The 21,239-nt window shown below is 40.9% G+C and overlaps 1 protein-coding gene across 7 annotated transcripts in view; it reads right to left on the reverse strand.

The window, feature by feature from the left end:
* Positions 1–2,411: 2,411 nt before the first annotated feature.
* LOC103279638 (pulmonary surfactant-associated protein D) overlaps positions 2,412–21,239 on the reverse strand; it is a 43,935-nt gene continuing 25,107 nt past the window's right edge. For 3 of the 7 annotated variants that reach the window (XM_062975840.1, XM_062975837.1, XM_062975841.1), the window contains 5 exons: positions 9,957–10,075; positions 5,467–5,678; positions 5,061–5,159; positions 4,247–4,330; positions 2,412–3,491 (listed from right to left, as the gene is read on the reverse strand). In XM_062975840.1, the coding sequence (XP_062831910.1) occupies positions 3,112–3,491; positions 4,247–4,330; positions 5,061–5,159; positions 5,467–5,668 (765 nt within the window). In that variant the 5' untranslated portion in view covers positions 5,669–5,678; positions 9,957–10,075 and the 3' untranslated portion in view covers positions 2,412–3,111. Of the gene's footprint in view, positions 3,492–4,246; positions 4,331–5,060; positions 5,160–5,466; positions 5,679–9,870; positions 16,400–21,239 lie in introns of those variants that run through there. The other 4 variants (XM_062975839.1, XM_062975842.1, XM_008115782.2 and 1 more) reach the window with 4 other exon arrangements.

Below are 21,239 nucleotides of genomic sequence, written 5' to 3' on the forward strand. Positions count from 1 at the left end.
AAAATATCATGATATATTGAAAATATTGACTACAAAAATGGCTTGGATAATCCAGAAGCTTGGATAAGTGAGGCTTGGATAAGTGAGACTCTACTGTATATATATCTTATATATACATACACATACACACAATGTGGAGAATATGTGACAAGGTAGATAGATAGGTAGGAAACCACAGCAGAAGAACCTTCCTTGGAGCAAGGCCTAATAATAATAATATTAATAAATCATCCCAGCAAAGGATTCCCCCAGGCAGGAAGCAGCCAAGCTTTGAAGCTGAAATGTGGGCAATTGAAACATTTATACTTGCCTCGAACAAACAAGAGTTCTTTCTTTCTCCCACCCTGGACTTTCCACAGATATATAAACCCCACATGATTAGTTTCCAACCTCTAAGGATGCCTGCAATAGATGCAGGTGAAACGTCAGGAGAGAATACTTCTGGAACATGTCCATACAGCCCAGAAAGCTCACAGCAACCCACTTGTCTTTACCGTATTACACAAATGTAAGGTGCACCTCAATTTTGGCATAGTCATTTAGGCAAAAAAGGTGTGACTGAGATTGATGAAATATGGTAGTTTTAGCCTTCTTACTCAGATAGAAGCTTGAATAGGGCTACAGTAACTAGGCTTTGGCATTTTGGAGTTATTTTAGAATAACTATGGTCCTTGCCCTCTGCTGAGCATGAGAATGATGAGCAGACCTTCTTCTCAACCTCTGACAACTCTGATGGCAAGGCTGGGGTGACTTACTTGAAGTGGGGACAAACTTAGTAGATGTGGGCGAAACGTCAGTATTTTAAACACTCTAAAATCATTACAGTAAACAAAGAACACCACTCAGAAAACAGAGGAATTCCAGACAGGAAACAATCACGGCCTGCTAACACCTCCCAACAAAGGATTACACCAGGCAGAAAGCAGCCATGCTTTGAAGCTGCAAGGCTATTTAATGCTAATCAAGGTGCCTCAGACAAAAGTTCTTTTTCCCACCCTGAACATTCCACATATATATAAACCCCACTTGCCTAGTTTCCAAGAGACCTCACAATCTCTGAGGATGCCTGACATAAATGCAGGCAAAATGTCAAGAGAGAATTCTTCTGGAACGTAGCCATAAACTCACCACAGAGACTGGAAAAACGGCCAATGAATGTCGGTGCAGTGGAAAGGAGATTAGGAAGGAGGGAGGGAGGGTGAGAGGGAGGAAAGAAAGAAGGAAGGAAGGAAAGAGTGAAGGATGGGAGCGAAAGAGGAAGAAGGAAGGCCAGAAAGGGAGAGGAGGGAGGAGGAGGAGGGAGGGAGAAGAGGGAGGGCACCGGGGGATCCTCAATCAGGGCCAGCTAACACCTCCCAACAAAGGATTACCCCAGGCAAAAAGCAGCTAGGCTTTGAAGCTGCAAAGCTATTTAATGCTAATCAAGGTGGCCAATTGCAACATTCACACCTGCCTCAGACAAGAGTTCTTTTTCCCACCTTGAACATTCCACAGATATAGAAACCCCACTTGCCTTGTTTCCAACAGACCTCGCAACCACTGAGGGTGCCTGCCATAGATGCAGGCGAAACGTCAGGAGGGAATGCTTCTGGAACATGACCATACAGACCATGAGAACCGCCGTTTTGATCGGGCCACGTGCAGGCTGCAGAGGGGGCGGGGCCTAAGGGCACAGAGGGCACGCCTCTCCCAGGAGACCACGCCCCCTGCTTCCCCTGCTTCTGAAGGAGGCTGAAGACTGCCTTGGAAGTTCAGGGAAGGAGAAAGAAAAAAGGTGGGAGGGAGAAGGAGAAAAAAAGAGATGAAAGCAGGCAAAGGGGAGAAAAAAAGAGAAGAGAGAAAAAGAATGATAGGGTTGTTGTGAGTTTTCAGGGCTGTATGGCCATGTTTCAGAAGCATTCTCTCCTGATGTTTCGCCTGTATCTATGGCAGGCACCCTCAGTGGTTGTGATGTCTGTTGGAAACAAGGCAAGTGGGGTTTATATATCTGTGGAATAATGTCACGGGTGGGGAAAAGAACTCTTGTCTGAGGCAGGTGTGAATGTTGCAATTGGACACCTTGATTAGCATTAAATAGCCTTGCAGCTTCAAAGCATGGCTGCAAGGCATTCCCTCCTTGCAGAAAGGGAGAGCAGAGAAAAGAGGAAGGAGGGAGGGAGAAGAGGGAGGGTGCCAGGGGATCCAGAAGCCCGGCAGCGGCAGAAACAAAGGGCTGAGCCTGCTGCTGCTGCTGCTTCTGGATCCCCTGGCAGAAAAGAGAGAGGGGCAGCCGGGGACACAGTTAAAGGGTCAAGGCACAAAGAGGGCGAGGGAGGGAGGCCGGCTCTTGCGCTTTCTGCGACCGCGTAGTTGGCGTATGCCTTGAGTCGCCTTTGGGTGATATCCACAAGTAGGATTCATTGAAGAGAAAATATAGTTATTTTCTTTTTTATTCATTAGTAGTATTGACATGTGTAACAGAGGATGGGGTTCCTATGTTTTTAATTTTAAAAAAAAAGAAACAAGCAACAGCTATAACAATTCGAATTTTACTTTTATGGGTACAGAAGCCCTCTCCTTCCTTGCATCTGGCCATCCTTTTGTTCATAAGGATAATTAGATTATTTAAGTATAACAGTAGCAAGAGAGAAATTTGTCACAATTAATTCCTGCTTTCTAATCAAAATCTTGATCCCTAAATCATATCAAAATTCAACTTCTGAAGATGATTGTGTAAGATAGCAATGCCAGTAGAGAAAAGCAGGATCACTAGGCTGTGGAGAGGCAATTAGATTACATCAATTAAAAATAGTGTAAGCTGATTTAATGACAACCAAAGATATTTTCATGTCACTAACAAAAATATTAAAATAATAATAATAATAATAATCATCATCATCATTACAAAGACAGAATATGACACAGCAAACATCATCATCATCATCATCATCAACTCCATGAACCATGTCAGTCTAGATCTAGGTCCCCAGATGTTTTGGCCCTAAACTTCCAGAAATCTTAACAGCTGGTAAACAGGCTGGGGTTTCTGGAAGTGGTGGGCCAAACACCTGGGAACCCACAAGTTGAGAACCACTGGTCTAGATTTCGAAATACTCATAAAGGCAAGTCAGATTAAAATTCACACATTATTAGCCGATTGTTATCACAGGTATTATCATTCCACTTGGCATTCAAATATATCTCAATGCAGTCTTCATGTTCCCCATTGGGTTCTCCTTCTGCCCAGTTTGAATATTCCATGGGTTTACCATTTAGATGCTTAAAAATTCCTTCAGTCTCCTGGTCATTCATGCCAAGAAATACATGTTTTCCAAACATTGTTGCAAGTTTTAATATGCCATTGTTTTCTTCTTCATTCCTTGGAGAAGCAATCTGGCCACCAAATTGTTCACATATCCCTTTTGAAGACTGAAAGTCAGCTTCAGCTCCATTTGTTGCAAATATTTTGGCTCCAACATTTGTACTGTTTGGAAAAATATAGCCAAGAAAGGCTGGCAGAAAATGGAATCAGTTAGCAATTCAGACACCAGTTTTGATCATATATATCCAATATCACAATTTGAATATGGTCCAGATTTCACTTTATTTGCTCACGTGTGTAATTTTATCACATGACCAGTGTGTATTATCAGGGAATACATTATTGGGACTTTATTGCATGATGCAGGCAAACTGACATTAAGGCTGGACTGTCACTGTTGTTGATGGTCCCCATCACAATATGGTGTACACATCCCACTGCTAATCTTCCTCCTCTCCATGATTAACCCATCATCATTATTGATAACCACCAACCATTACAACCAATCCTGTAATGTTTCCATCACTTATCTTGTGTGATGGGTCCATTCTACTTCTATAGCAGCATTCCAACAGTAAAGTGACTTCAGGGGATATGATTCTTTCTCCCTCACTATTCCCAATTGTCTGTTTTGTGTTTCTTTATTATAATTTATGTATATTTAATTACCCTTTTAATACTATAAAATAATTCCAAAAATAATAAAAATATAGATCAGTGGAATTGCAGTAAGAAGTAGGATAATGGGACTACGAATTGGTAAATCAGCAGAATTGCATGAAGGAAAGGAAGTGTGATCGTGAAGGTGCTCATCCTGGTATACATATTCTCATAGATCTGTATCAGTGATAGTGCAACTACCATGTAATAGTGGCTTCATGAGATAAAGTCGTTGGAAACCTATGTAACTGTTATCAAAGGTATACAGACAACTTCCTCTCTTACCTCTATGAGTTTTACTTGTAGACATTTGCAAAGCTTTCAGTTCTGCTTCTAAAACACTAACACGAGTCCTAAGAACTTCATGTTCTGAAAGGTAAAAGAACAAGATTATTCTCGTTGGTATTAAAATCAGAGCTTGGAGTATCTGCAGTTTGGAGAAGTTAATTGGCAGAAACATTCCAAAAATTATTGTCTAAAGGATTAACTTTTCTTAGATTTGAGGGGGACTCAAGGTGGCTCATAGACTGCACTTATATAGCACCTCAAACATAAATCAATCCAATCCGACCAACAATCCGAAACTGAAATCTTCTGTCACAGTCACAAATGCATAAGTTGTAGTTACTTGTCCATACTATACTGTTTGTGGTCCTATAATTTAGAGACTATATAGTGACTGTAAACGTCACCCAATCTATACTTAGCAGGCAGTAGCTGCTGTGATTGCTGTGGGTTTATTCCCCTATCACCTGAGCTCCAGATGTGCAAGTGAAAATTCATTAGAATGTTCTTCCATAAGCTTACACATATTTATTCATTATAGTTCTATCTCGTTCTTCTCACCCTGAAGGGGACTCAGAGCAGTTTATAGATTGGCCACTTCAGTGCCACATTGCAAAAACACATTGTATAAATACATTATATTAAACAATACACAGATAAAACAGATACAATAAAAAACTGTTAAAACTGATAAAATATTGCCCTTCATTCTGCTGTATTCGTGTTAGTTTCGTATTGCACTGTTGCCCTAGTCCATATAACATTACACATGAAAACCAAGCAAAGTTATTTCTGTATTTTTATTATGTATTACCTGTGCTGTCTCTATCACCCTTTTCACCCTTTTCACCCTGCTCTCCTTTAGAACCCGGAGGTCCTGCTTTTCCAGGGGGGCCCTGGGTTCCCCGTAGTCCTGTAAGTTAATAGAATGGATAGAAAGGACAAATGAATGAGAAAATGTAATTATTTGTTTGGAAGAAATTTGAGTAAGAAAATGGAGATTTGCATTGCATTGTTTTGAATTGCTTTTATTGGTGTGGTATAGTGGTTTCTGCATTGGAAACAACAGTTGGATTTAGGTATTGACAATCCCTCAGTAAGCACAGCCCATGATGTCTGGGAGGATCTTGGGACTATATTCTTCAAAGTAATTTAGTGAACAATGGCTGTTCACCTAATGCCCATATTATGCATTTGTCATAGAAATGGCTTATATGTACCTTGGTCTCCTTTTTCACCTTGTGCACCATCCTTTCCATCTCTTCCTGGTAGACCAGGACTTCCAGGAGTGCCTGGCAATCCATTACTCCCAGCAACAACCATGCAAGTATTTACTTTTTCATCACATCTGCACGGCTCAGGGTTCACTGTAGTTGCCAGTGTCACTCCCAACATAAGGATGCAGAAAAAATGAAGCTGCATATCTCGAGATCTTAGGAAACAAAACAACAGTATCACATGTATTTTTTAAACTGTAGACTGTTTCACTTCAGACTGAAGAAGAAAGAGAATGATAATTTAATCGCTCCTCTCTTCATAAAACAATGTATAGCCTGAACATGGGACATCAAATAGAGGGGCAGATGTCTTCCAGTCTATGAACTACTCAAGTCACATAGAAAACAAGCATGCCATGGTAGTATATTAATGCCCTCTCTGACACCTCACTTTTTAGTGTATCACAAGGACAGGTATCATGCATCCTCTGGATACTATTGGAAGGCATTTTCCAATTTCTTTTACCAGCATTGCCAATAGTGATAAATGCTTCAAATTGTCATCCAACAAGATCTGGAAGAATGTAAATCAGCAAGTTTTGTAGTTACAGGCAAGAACAGATCCATCTTTCTTGGAGCCCCCGATGGCATAGTGGACTAAAGCCTCGTGACTTGAAGGTTGGGTTGCTGACCTGAAAGCTGCCAGGTTCGAATCCTTCCTGGGGAGAGCGCAGATGAGCTCCCTCTATCAGCTCCAGCTCCATGCGGGGACATGAGAGAAGCCTCACACAAGGATGGTAAAAACATCAAAAACATCTGGGTGTCCCCTAGGCAACGTCCTTGCAGACGGCCAATTCTCTCACTCCAGAAGCGACTCAAGTTGCTTCTGACACAAAAAAAACCCATCTTTCATCTCACTGTAATAAAGCCACCCAAAACTTTGTTATTGAAAACTATTTGTAGTTCTTGAGTTCTTAAGTGATGATAAACCTTGATGTGGCTTTTTTTTTCTCTACAGAAAACAGCATTTCAAATAATATTTTTGTGCAGAAAGCAGGTTTCCTGTGAACAGAGCAGCATTTTTCTCTATAAAATAAGCAATACAATCAAGTAATGTATTGGCAACACAGTGTCCTCTTGCTCCCCCTGATATCACACATCATTCTACAATGTAGAAAGACTCGTATTTTCTCTGCTTACAAGAAGTGAAAATGTGTTTGCCTTCTTCATCAGAAAGGGGATAAAATCCAAAGAGATAGTGATAGATCTAGATAGCAAATTAGGTCAGCAGTTGCTAAACATTTTAATAACCCATTCCATTCCTGGAAACAGTTTGGAGTGGGTGTCATGTTTGTCAGATCATCGTAGAGCTAGAAAACATGTGCTAATATATTTTTGTATTATATCCATGAGGAACAATGCATTTGTGAGACAGTTTAGAAAGGAGCAATTATAATTTAGATAGCACTTTACTGTAAAATGTCTTTCAAACAGCACAACTGCAAGATGTTGTTAACTTTATATAGTTCCATTAAATTCTGTCATGGATCTGCAATGCTAAAAAACAAAGGAGTTTATCATACAAAGCTGCTATCCCACAGCAGTTGTGCAAACACTGATAGCAGCAACATGCAGGAGTGAGCATGCTCACTATTTCAGTTCTCTGCATGCTTGCATCTGTGTCAATCCCGCAGTCCTTTGTCCCATAGCCATACTTCACTCTCCCACAGTTCGGCTGCTCTGCTGTGTAATTTACAGTGAAGACCCTGCACACAACTAGGGTGAAAGCATCGCCAGAGGCTTTTCCCACAACACGGAGGCTTGCCATGCTGTGCTGGCTCTGATGGAGCCAACACAGAGGGCAACACTTCCACTATGTGATGAGGAAACTGTTACCAAGAGGAAGCTGTGCATGAGGTGACAGATTTTTCCTGCTAACCCTCTTTTCTCCAAAAGCCAGATGAATTGGTATGCTTCACCTGGCCTTTGTGATGAAGCCCTTAGTGCGGAATAGCTATCTCAAATTAATTTATAGTGGTGGTTCAAAGATACGTGAAGCAAATTAACTTGAATTCCTATGACAAAACAATTGCTGAATTACTGAAGGAGGTTTCACCTGAACATTAGGAAGAACTCCCTGTCCATGAGAGCTGTTCAATAGAACTCTCGACCTCCGAGTGTGGTGGAAGCATCTTCCTTGGAGGCTTTTAAACAGAAGCTGGATGGCCATCTGTTGGGGGTGCTATGATTGTGCTTTTACTGAATGGCAGGGGGTTGGACTAGAAGGCCCATGTGGTCTCTTCCCACTCTATAATTCTATGATTCTATGTTATTGAAGTGTTCAATGAATTAGGAGTAATTAGGTAGGCTAATACACCACAGGCTCAGTCACCTTGGAAGTTCCCTGAACATGAATAACAGAGCAATTTACAACATCATTTTAATCTCATCCCAAACTAAGGTTCAAGTAATATTCAAAGTTTAAGCCAATGAACTCACTTAGGAATCCTCTTCCTGATTCTCCTTCAATCTCACTTTATTAACAAACTGAGGCTCTGCAACAGGGAAGGGGGGATGTGAAGTCCATTGTACTTTTGCGCAACAAACCAAAAATTAACCCTTTCCTTCCAACTGCAAAGACAAAACTGGATCCTTTATCTCCCTTGGCAACACTTGAACTGCCATTGTTCAATTTTATGGAATCCTTGTAGTTGTTAGCTTTCTCTGCCATTGGCGAGGCACCAGCACTCTATGGCATAGAAGGCTAAAGACCTTGGTAAACTACAACTGACAGAATTTCATAGCATTGAGTGATGGCAGTTAAAGGGTTTTTTCCCCCCATGTCAGGAGTGACTTGAGAAACTGCAAGTTACTTCTGGTGTGAAAGAATTGGCCATCTGCAAGGATGTTGCCCAGGGGATGCCCAGATATTTGATGTTTTACCATCCTTGTGGGAGTCTTCTCTCATGTCCCTGCATGGAACTTATAAAGGGAGTTAATCTGCGCTCTTCCCAGTTTGGATTCGAACAGGCAACTTTCAGGTCAGCAACCCAACCTTCAAGTCACCAGTCCTGCCAGCATAAAGGTTTAACCCACTGCACCACTGGGTTACGGTTAAAGGGGTGTCAAACTGCAAATCCCATTGACATCTGATTTTGATTTCAGTTTTGATTTTAGTACAATATGCTAACACCTAAATGTTCCTGTAACTAATCTCTTTTCTACGTTTTGAACATAGAGGTAGCCCAATAGATAGTGGTAGCCCATTATACAGTGCATTGCAAAAGTCCAACCTTGAGGTTACCAAGGTTAGACTTTTGTATCTTTAGGTTTTCCAATTTTAGAAAAGGGCACAGTTGGCGTATCAACCGAAGCTGGTATTAAGCACTTCTGTCACATCTATCTGGACTGCCATTTGGAGAGACGGATCCAGGAGCACACCCAACCTATGAATAAAGTCTTTCAAATAAAATGTAACACCATCCAGAACTGAGAGATAAAACTGCAACCCTAGGTTAGGACACTTTTATCTGGATTCAGCTTCAATTTTTTTTCTTCATCCATCCCATTACCTCGTCGAAGCATTCATACTATCCTCAGCTAAAGCTATTTCTGAAGATATGGAGAAATATATTTGGCTGTCATCACTGTACTGATAGCAGCCAGACCCATGCCTCCAGATGATCTCTCCCAGCAGTTTCATGTAAATGTTAAAAAGTACTGGAAATAGAATGCTCCCTTGTGGGATGCCATATAACACCTTTTTTGTGGAGCAGATATCTCCAAGCACCAGCATCTGGTATGTCTGGAACCACCGCAACACAGTGTATCTGATTCCCAAATCCCACAGACATTCCAGAACGTAACATGATTCCTATCCTAAAACACTACAAGTGAATTCTTCCCAATTAGAGTTGTGATTGAGGCAAGCATCTGTATACATCCTGTGTTTCTGTGTCCTCTTCTGGTTTCTGCAGCTGGCGCTTATCTTGACACTGAGTCAACAAGTTCATCCCCTCCAAACATATTTTGCCAAATAAAACCCAAACCATAAGCTGGAAATGACACAAATGTACACGACAATAACAATTAATAAAAAAGTAAAAATTTCTAGTATTTAAATACAACATACTACACTCTGTCAGAAATATATGTTTTAGTATAAGCTGGTGCCCCTTAGCATGCTGTGATATTCCTTGAGACACCATGGTTCAGCTTATCAGGATTTGCTTCCTTCTTCTCACTTGAGTCCCATGCCTACCATTTAAATACATTGGTCAAATAAATGTAAGACTATTTGGCACCACTGGAACATAAAAAGGATTTTTAAAAATCTCTTTCTAATTGAAACACGCAGGTAGGAAAGTAGCTACTTATTTAGAGCTTTGAAAGAAGTCACCCACTTACCTTTCACAGCTTCTATTTCTGTACAATTTAGCAACATCTGATTGCCTAATCTTTAAAAAAGAAAGTATGCTTACTTGCCTACTTACTTCACCGACTCTTTACAAGCCAGTGTGAATTCCAGTGGAAGCCATTTTCTTGTCACAGTCCAAGCCTTAAATTACCCAGCAATGACTCAGTGATGAAGAAATTGATAGATGAAGCAAGACTGGAGAAAACCAAAGGTGTTTGTTTATTAAAGCAGAACAATTATTTTTTTTTTAAAAAAGGGATTGCAAAACAGTCAGCTGTGGCACTCTCTCTGAGCTCCTAGCCATTGCAGGTGCCTCTGCTGATGTTGGAACAGGCGTGAAAAAGGTGTTTTTGAATGCCTGGGTGGGAAAATGGCACAAGGGTAGCCACGGAGATGAATTAAAAACAGTGCCCCTCCCCATCCCAAACTATTTCTCCTTCACCCCCCCCCCCCCAAAAAAAAACAAAAAAACTGGGAAACAAAGGAGAAAATATGCTCCTTTTCTAAAGAAGAATTGGCATTGTCTTCTGCCAGGGAGAAGGGCACTGCTTCTTCCTTCTTTAGAAATTCCTTTTTAAAAAATCCGATGACGCATTAGACTTGAGTAGTTTCTCTTTCACTCTATGGATAAGTGCATATCTTCATTACTAGGGGATTAGTCTGAAAATTCTACTGCTATAGAAGAAATGTAAAAGGGGGTTATTCAAAAGTGTTATTTTATGGGGGTAATCAAAACTGTCTGTCTTTTGGTGTGCATTTCCTGCTCCAGAAATGTAAGGAGTTTGCCTTGACAGCCCTCCTCTCTCCCCCTTCCCCCACCTTTAAGTAAGGTTTGGATTGTTGTTTTTTTCTGAACATAGCCTATAATCGATGCATATTTATTTATTTATTTATTTATTTACTACATTTGTATCCCACCCTTCTCACCCCGAAGGGGACTCAGAGTGGCTTACAAATAATATTTACATATAGTGTTGTAGTTGAGCCAAGGGGCAGTAATGGTTCTATGGGTGAAACAGCTGGAAGGAGGAAAAGAGCTAATAGAGAGCAGGTGCTTGATTAAGAACAACAAGTAAAGCGGGTCCGGGAAATACTTATGGCTCCTTCAGAGGATGAGACGTTTTATAGGTTTTCTAGTGATGAGGAGTCCATGTTGGAGGATGATGGTTTCACAGAGAGTAGAGGAACTAAAAGGTCTACTTGAGAGCAGGAGTCGAATGAGGAAAGAGAAAGGAAAAAGATCCAGGCTATACTCACTGCTCCCACAGATGAGGAGACATTTGAAGGGTTCTCTGGGAATGATGGGTCTGGGAGTGAGATGAAGAATGTTGATTGGACTCAAGTAAATGTGGATGATGAGCCAGCTCATGGGGCTGCATCAGGAGATTGGCAAGCCTCTCATACTCCTGGGACATGGGGAGAACTAAGTCTTGAACGAAGATGGAGGGACTGGAGAGATGAGAGGCGAGGTCCACAAATGAGATTAAGATCAGCTGTGGATGATGAGGACAGGGTGGAGGCCTCATGAGCATCGGACTCCGATGAGTAAGTTAAAAGTGGAGTTTCAAGAGCTATTGCCTTGCAGAAGGCAAGGTGTGGTTTTGCTTTGTTGCTGCCTGTTCTCCTTGGGTCCTGGCTGTACAGCTTCCTGATAATCCGGATTGAATCCTGCTTTGGTGTTCCTGGCTTCTGACTCCTGTTCGGCTCCTGACAACGATGTTTCCAGTTTGGCGTTTGCTTTGGCGTTCCTGCTCCAGCGTTTCTAGTTTGACGTTTGGTGTTACTGCTCCAGCGTTCCTGCTCCAGTGTTTCCAGCTTGACGTTTGCATTTGCTTTCCTGCTCTGGCGCTTCCAGTTTGGAGTTCGCTTTGGTGAGCCTGCTTCAGCCTTTCCAGCTTGGTGCTTGCCTCGGCGTCCCTGCTTTGGCGCTTCTGCTTTGGCGTTTCTACTTCGGCGTTTCTGGCTACTGAACCCGGTTCGACTCCTGACTTCATTTGTGCTTGCTCCTGGCTTGGCGTCTCAAGTTTCCTCCCTTGGTCTTTGAATCTCAGCTTGGCTTTCGACTACGCTTCTGTTTGCTGCCTTTAAAGAGCATTTAGCACATCTTTAGCTCTTTGAGCCACAGCATTGTGTGGCGTCAGCTTTAGAGATATTTGTGTTTTGTTTGATGCGGATTATCAAGCCAGATAATCCGGATTATCCTTTTGTTCTTGCTTTTTGACTTCTTTTGAACTAAGACTTTTACCTTTTAAAAGAAACACTGCAGTTAAGTGCTTTTTGAGTTTTAAAACATCATTTAATAAACATTTAAGAACTTTTATTGTGTGTGTGGCTCTTTAAGAGGTGGCTGTGTCATGACATACAGTATATTATATCAGTAGCACAGCACAACACTAGCACCATATAGCAGCATATTGCACCACACCACTATACTGTAATATTACCAGTAATATTACATGAACTAAATAATATATAATTAATATTATTATATTGTATTATTATTAGTATTATATTGCATTACATTATAATATTATAATCAATATTACATGTATATACAATATATTAATTATTTATATTGTCAGTTATATTGTGTGTGTGTATATATATACATACATACACACACACACACATCGATATATATAAAAGGGTGATGGAATCGTGGCACCGAGCAAAACAACAAAAGTAAAGGCCCCCCAACCTCAAAATTTGACAACACAACCCATCATCCAAGCCTCTAGGTTGATACAAGAAAAAATCCCATCAAGAACCTCCATGGGGCCTTAAAAACCCAGCCGTCAGCCTGACTGGAAGGCCCCATGGTGGTTGGAGGAGGAGTCTCCACGCGGCGGGGCCTGTGACGCCCACTGAAGAGGAGGACCGCGAGGCCCCAAGGTTTTTTTTTTCCTGCGTTCAGGCCTGCAGAGCCAAAGGTGTGTGTGGGGGAGGCTTCCAGAAAGACGGGCCAGCCCCCCCCCCCGCAGCCTCCTCCATGCCTCACAGGCCGGAGGGAGCCCGCCTCCCCCAAAAGCCACCTCAGCCTCCCACCATCCAGAGGGAGGCCACGAGGCCCCAAAGTTTTTTTTTGGACCTTCAGCCCTGCAAAGCCGAAGGTCGGAGGGGGCCTTCCACAAAGTCAGGCCTGCCCCCCCTCCCCCCGCTAGCCGGATGCAGGGTGCCAGGCCCCAAGGTTTGGGTTTTGGGGGTTTTTTTCATTTGAGATGGAGGCCTGCAAAGGCGGAGGCAGGGGTGGCTGCAAGACCGGGAAGAGCCCCCCCCCAGTGTCCTGAAGGCCCTAAACAGCCAGCGAGGGCCCAGGCCTGCCACATGGGCCAGGCCTGGAGAGGCAAACGGCGGCCTAAGGCAGTGAAGGCCTAGGCAGGGCCACCGGGGAACAGGGCCTTGGCTCCTTGCACCCCCCTCCCCTTTCCCTCTCTTCAGAGGAGGGCTCTCCCTTCCCAGCCTCAGCTGCCTGGGCCTCTCTCACTCCCCCAGGGATTGGAAAGAGGGGCCCGCCTGCCTGTACTCTCAGGCAACAAATATAACACCTGACATTACTGTGATGTAATAATACAGAACAATATAATCTCTAAAATCAGGACATTACATAAAGAACAACACTCTGAAAATGGGAATTCCAGACAGGAAACAACCAGGGCCAGCCAACACCTCCCAACAAAGGATTCTCCCAGGCAGGAAGAAACAATATAATCTCTAAAATCAGGACATTAAATAAAGAACAGCACTCTGAAAATGGGAATTTCAGAAAGGAAACAACCAGGGCCAGCTAACACCTCCCAACAAACAATTCCCCCAGGCAGGAAGCAACCAGGCTTCCAAACAGCAAGGCTATTCAGTGCTGTTCAACCTAACCAAGCAAGATTTCCCCTTCATAGTACACCCTCAGGGTTTCAAGCCATGAGGCTACTCTGTCTCACTCAGCCTGCCCAAGAAAGGATGCCCCTATGTAAAAAGCAGTCAGTCTTTGAAACAGCGAGGCTATTCAGTGCAATTCAAATTGGCTAAAAAACCATTTTCCTACAACGCAAGTACCCAGCCTTCCAAGCAGAAAACCTATTCCATTGTATTCCAGCTCACCAAACAAGGATTCACATAAGCAGAAAACACCCAGACTTTAAGGCTGCAAGGCTATTCACTGCTATTCCACCTGGTCAACAAATGATTTCCCTTCAGCCACAGCAACGTGTGGCCGGGCACAGCTAGTAATACTATATTATTAGCATAGCATGTTACTGGGGGAGGGGCCTCCAACTGATGGCACAGAAGACAAGATAGAACTGTCTTCCCAGCTTCCCCTCTTCACTCCAGAGCGTCAGTTGATGATTGCCAATTTTATGGATCAATTTTTAAAATGAGAGGGGATGTTCAGCTTGCAATCTTTAAAAAGCAGAAAGTTTTTAAAAATGAGTTTGTGGGTGCTGTTGGTGTTTTAATTATTTTAACAGTTTGAAGCTAGCTTCAAAATACATTTCAGTGTAAATGGGTCTTGAAAATGCTCTCATATTCACTAAATGAGACCATAATAGTGGTGGCACCAAAAAAGTCCTCTCCAGAGGATCTTAAGATCCTGGAGGATTTGTATAGGAAGATTAAATTAAGACCAGGTGCAAGCATAAGGACCATTATCTTTTGTCTTCTAGTTTTGAACCTTTCTCCCCAAACATACAATTAAATTTGAGACTGCTGAGAAGATCTGGGGAGAAGTGTAGCCACTGATGCAATAGATTTGGAAAAAAATGGATTAAAAAACCCATTAACAGCACCTGTTTAGATTGGGGCAGGGGGACTTGGTCTCTGAGCATTATCTGAGCATTACTAGCTTGTGGGTGACTATTACATTGTTGTGAAGTGCCTTCAAGTTTATTCTGATTTATTATAACTTGTACCTATCATAGTACTTTCTGGATAAGTTTTCTCTTCATGGGGTGGCAGGCTTGCCTTTGTCTTCGTCTGAGGCTGAGAATGTGATTTGTCCAAGGTCATTCAGAGTGGATACAGTGATACTTTGATCTAGAGTTTAATTCATTTTGTGACTGCGCTCTTAAATAAAATTGCTCTTATCTCAAAGCAAATTTTCCCATTGAAATGCTATTAATCCGGTCCAACCTCTCCTGCCTTTGAAATAGGTCCTGGATTACTATGGCATTTCTAAATACAGTAGAGTCTCACTTATCCAGCACTCGCTTACCCAACGTTCTGGATTATCCAATGCATTTTTGTAGTCAATGTTTTCAATACATCATGATATTTTGGTGCTAAATTCGTAAATACAGTAATTACTACATAGCATTACTATGTATTGAACTATTTTTTCTGTCAAATTTGTATAACGTGATGTTTTGGTGCTTAATTTGTAAAATCATAACCTAATTTAATGTTTAATAGGCTTTTCCTTAATCTCTCCTTATTATCCAACATATTCGCTTATCCAACGTTCTGCCAGCCCGTTTACGTTGGATAAGCGAGACTCTACTGTATACTTTCTTGTCTCCAGCATAATTAGAATTGATTGGCAATGCTATTGATTATTGACCCATAAATTCACCACCCACCCGGACCCCCCCCCCCCAATCAGCTCTATCAGACGCTGGTATATGTTGGAGCCCAAGCTGGAAGCCTCCCTGAGGCACCTTGCAGAGAAGGAGGCCCCGTGGGGCTTGGTGTAGCTCTTCTCCATTGGCACTCCCCTGAAAGCCACAAGCTTTGGTTTCTCAGCCTGGCTTGTTCCCAAGTCTTGCCATCCTGCTGCAAGAGCTGATGGGCTCCAAGGCACATTCCAACATCTGTTGGGGCTAGGCCATGCTGGGGAGACTGGGGTAGAGATGAGAGGCAAGGAGGCTCTCCTCCATCCTCCTCCTCCACTGCATAAAGAAGTTGAGCACCTAGTCACTGATGCTCCCCAGGCTGCAGCTCTGTGACTCAGCACTTAACTCCTTTTGGCTGAAGCCTCAGTAGGGGAAGCCCATGTGGTAGTGGTACCCCAGACCCACTCGACGAGTGCTGAACCTTGCTGGGGGTTGAGGGAGCCAAGGCGAGCCCTACCCCTTCGGAGCCCCACATCACCGCCTTGATAGAAGGCAGGCAGGCGAGAGGACTCCTTCTTGGCCTTGCTGGGGAGACCAAGATCACCCCTCTGTCTCCTGTGCAGAAGGAAGGATCTTGCCACTACGTGTGACATCACCTGGCCCCACAATTCATAATTCAGATCTGGCTCACATCTCAAATTTTTATTAAGGCTAAGCAATTGCTCACATCTCAAAAAACTTGCAAGTTAGGTTGCTCTTAAGTTGAGGAATCACTGTATTTGAACCTTGGTCTTCAAACCATTAAATCAAATGTATGTCATTAACGTAATATATGTAAAAGGAAAAATCTTTGCAAGCTCTGTGAAATAGATCTTAAGCCAGCAAGTAGTAAATCCTGGTGCAGTGTTAGCTTTATGAATTCCCAATGTTAAGAACTTATACTATGTTTTATTTGTGTGTGGGACAACAGCTACAAATAGAGAGATTAAAATTCACAGACAATTAGCTGTCTTTCAGTGCAGGATCTGTCATTCCACTTGCCATCCAGGTAAATTTCAATACAGTCCTCTTTTTCTCCAGCGTTATTTGGTTCTTCAGCTGCCCAATTTGTGTATTCTACTACTTCACCATTCAGATGTTTATATGTTCCTTCTGCCTGTAAGTCATTCATTCCCAGGTACGCTGCCTTGTTATGCCGAGCAACTATTTGCTGGATGGCTGCGTTCTCAGTGGGTGTCTATGGGGAGGCCAGCTGACCTCCAGCCTGCAAACAAGTGGCTTTGGAAGACTCAAAGCTGCCTTGGGAGCCATCCGTTTTGAACAGCTTTCTGAGAACACTTCTTCCATTTGGGAATAAGTGAGCTAAGAATACAAAGAAAAAGTAACATGTTTATTAAGTTTAGATCCTGTCATTTTAAGCTTGTTTTGCAGTGTTTAAGGAAAAACATTTTCTAGCTTGATGTTGAAAGTTTGTGTCCTTGCGTAGAGAAATGTACACTTGAAGAGAAACTGTTAAACTACACAGTTTTCTATTTTTAATTAGGAATTAAAAAGTCACAAAAGAAAAGATTAGAAATATAACACAATATTCTGCCTTATATCAGATGAGACCACACTCTGGGAAGGTTAGTTTTTGGATTACAATTCACATACAGCACATATGCTAAACCCTTGATCTATAGTGTCAGCCATTTTACCAATGTATACAATATTAAGCACATCCTCTCCTACTCCAACCAATAGCCTATCCAGTACAGGAAAGAAAGAAAAAGTAGTTTAATGTAGTTTCAAGTTTGAGATATAGGTAGCTTGTACTAACCAATCAGCAGGAAGCACAGTACATGTTGCCACATTTGCTGATTAGTACTATTTCTTTCATTCTAAGACACCATTGATTACAAGACACACACTAATTTCAGGACCAACAATAGAAAAAACATGCTTTATTTCTATATGTGAAAAAGTACCTGTGATTCAAAGTCCTGTTTTAAGAGAGCTTTATATGAAAAAATGTGTCTTAGAATTGAAGTAATGCAATATTTTTAACACAGAGCTGAGTGAGTTTAGAATGAATGTTAACGTTTTTAATGTGTAAATGAATCTTAATGTGTTTTGTAACTCTTTTGGAAAGAGACATTTGTAGATGATGATAAAACAACTGCTAAACCCGCTGTTAGTTTTGAGATGGCCAACTATGAATTTGTAGAGGAAGCCTTAATCTTAACTGAAAACAACTAGCTTTAATTTATTAGTGTTGAATTAATCCACAGACTTGAGGATGTAAAGTACAATGTGGAAGGCAATTGTTATATCACTGATTACACAACCTGGACACATATATGACTTTAAAAGAAGAATGTGGATAGTAGACCAGTCTGAATCAGACCTGATCTTGTTGTTCATATTGTAGAGAAACTTCAGGGGTGCTCTAGAGCAGGGGTCCTCAAACTTTTAAAGCAGAGGGCCGGTCCACAATCCTTCAGACTGTTGAGGGGCCAAATTATCATTTGGAAAAAAATATAAACAAATTCCTATGCATACTACACATGTCTTCTTTGTAGTGCAACAACTACAACAGCAACGAAAGAACAATACAATATTTAAAAATAGAAACAATTTTAACCAACATAAACCTATCAGGATTTCAATGGAGAGTGTGGGCCTGCTGCTGGCCAATGAGATAGTCAAGTTAATTAGGATTGTTGTTGTTGTGTGCCTTCAAGTCATTTCAGACTTTGGCCGAGCCAAAGTCTAAAATTAATTATTTATTTACTGCATTTATTTACTACATTTATATCCCACCCTTCTCACCCTGAATATATTATATTATTAGCATAGCACAATATTAGCGTTATATATTACTATATTGAACTATACCACTATACTGAACTATACCACTATATATGTAATATATAACATATAATTAATATTATTATATGGTATTGTTATTAGTATTATATTGTATAACATAATATTATTATCAATATTATATGTATAAACAATATATTATATTATTAAAACTGATATAAAAATATTATATTATAAAACTGAGGGCGGGGGCCAGGTAAATGACCTTGGAGGGCCGCATCCGGCCCCCGGGCCTTAGTTTGGGGACCCCTGCTCTAGAGTTTCACACAATCTCACGCTTCCCATAACTTTTCCTAATGCAGAGCTAAACTGAATTGCACCTCAACTTACCAAAGGTTATTTATTTATTTATTTATTAAAACATTTCTACCCCACCCTTCTCACCCCTAAAGGGGGACTCAGGGCAGCTTACTAATATAAAACACACATATAAAACAATTCCAGTTGCAAGTTTCAGGTGTAACATGAAAACATCCAGGATTGAACATCCAGGACTGAACAAATGGTACCTATGGATTATTAGGACAATATAGACAAGCTCTAATTTTTAGTTGAACTAGAACAGATCCATTGACTCTGAATTTATTCAATCAAGTTGTCAGTCCCAAGTAAAATATTTAATCAATGGGGACTTAGTAAGTCATATGTTAGTTCTACTGGTCAATAGGCTAGAAAACTAGATTTTAGTCCTTATTAACAAGTGGAACTTTGTCCTGCCTTTATCAAGCTCTATTTACAAAGGTAACTCAGACAATTAAGAGAAACTCATTAAGATTAACTTGAAGTAAGATCAGAAAGAGCCAGTGCCCACACAGTCTAGTGACCACATCATTTGGAGTGAAATCAGCATCCTAGGATGCTTTCACCCTGTCTGGAGGATGAGGCCCACTCTGGACATCATACTACGTTGTGTGACTTCCGGCATAGGCCCTGCCCACAACCGGGGTGAAAGCATTGCTGGATGCTTTCACCCCAACATGGGAGGCTTCCCATGTTGTTCTGGCTTGCAAGGGAGATGCTTTCCCTATACAACAGATTCTTTTCCTGGCTGTGGAAAAAGTAACACGTATGGACTAAGGTACTTATTTTGGTGCAGTAGAGATGCAACACTGATTCAGCACTACATCTTCCCAGATGTAGGTTGTTGTTGTTGTTGTTTTTGGTGAGAAGATACTCTGTGCCTTCAGTTTTAAGAATTCTCAAAATGTTTTACCACAATCTATCATTTGAATAAAATTAGCCTTTAGAGTTTTACATTATAGAGCTAGAAATATATGCATTCTGAATTTATCAATGTATTTTTTTATTTACTGCATTTTTACCCTGCTCTACCCCACTCAACCCTGGAGGGGGCTTCCATAAAAACATACAAATACAAAATACATTATGCATTAAATAATTAAAAATAATAAAAATAAAGAAAAGAAGACACTCAAAAAGGAGACCCACCACCGGAAGGGGAAATACCAGAAGATCTAGAAGGAGCAGTGGGAGGACAGAAGAGAATGACACCTGTAGAAATACAACACCAGAAAATGACACCAAGAGAAGAAAATGAGAAAATGAATGAAAGCCGACCTATGCACATGCAGCATAAAGAGAGACAGGATTTTACATTAGCAACAGCAAATATGGCAACTCTGAATATATCTGAATAAAACAATCATGGCAGACTTAAAAATATTATCTTGGAATATAAAAGGTATGTCTACACCAGAAAAAAGGAGGAAAATATACCACTTCTTAAGCAAGCAAAAACTTGATATCATCTGCCTTGAAGAAGTGAGAGTCAAGAAAGGGAAAAATTATCTGATGCAGAATAAAAGACTAGGTAAACATTTTTACTCGCTAGCAGATGAAAAGAAAAGAGGTGTAACATCTACATAAGAGATAATATACCAACACAAGAAATCTTTAAAGACGAATCTGGACACTAATTGGCAGTAGAAATCACCTGGCAAAATCAAAAAATCTTACTGGTTGGAGTGTATGGACCACACAAAGCCAAAGAAAAATTCTATAAGAGATTGGAAAAATCAATATTAGACATGGACTATGAAGAAATTATCTTGTTGGGAGATTGGAATGGAGTCCTGAACCCACAAATAGACAGACAATCTGGAAGGAAGATCAAACAAGATCAAGGGAAATTGCCCATAGCCTTTAATACTTTAATGAAAACAACAGGAGTGGTCGATGTCTGGAGACACTTATATGGGAATCAGAAGGGATTCACATTTTACTCAGAAGCACACTCATCCCTGTCAAGAATAGATATGTTTCTAACATCAAAAACCCTTATCCCACAGATAAAGAAAATGGAAATCTTGCCAAGAACCCTCTCCAACCATAATGCGATTTTGCTAGTTTTCAAAAAAAAGAGAACTGACTTTTCCTGGAAACTTAATGAAAACATGTTACAAGACCCAGAAATAGTCAAGAAAGCAAAAGACATTTTAACACTTTACTTTGCTGAAAATAAACCAGGAGAAGTAAAAATGGAGACTGTCTGGGATGCAAGCAAAGCTGTCATAAGAGGGTTCTTTATACAACAAAATGCAATTAGAAACAAAATAAAAAGGGAAAAATTGGATAAAATAAATGAAGCAATTAAAGAAAAGGAAAGAGAACTTCACAAAAACCCATCCAACAAAAAAACAATGGAAGAAATAAAGTTTCTACAAAAACAGCTAGATTTGATTTTATCAGAGGAGATAGCAAAGAAACTAACGAGATGGAAACAGAAAAATTTTGAATGGGCGAATAAAGCCGGAAAGTGGCTAGCATTACGGTTAAGAAAGCAACAATGCTATACACCCATCACGAAAATAACAGACGGTAATCATATACACCATGAAACTACTAAAATCAAGAAAATATTTGAACAATACTACACAAATTTATACCAAAACAAAACAACTAACAAGGAAGAAATCCAAAAATATCTA

The sequence above is a fragment of the Anolis carolinensis genome, chromosome 3 (assembly GCF_035594765.1).
Source record: "Anolis carolinensis isolate JA03-04 chromosome 3, rAnoCar3.1.pri, whole genome shotgun sequence".
Classification (NCBI taxonomy): domain Eukaryota; kingdom Metazoa; phylum Chordata; class Lepidosauria; order Squamata; family Dactyloidae; genus Anolis; species Anolis carolinensis.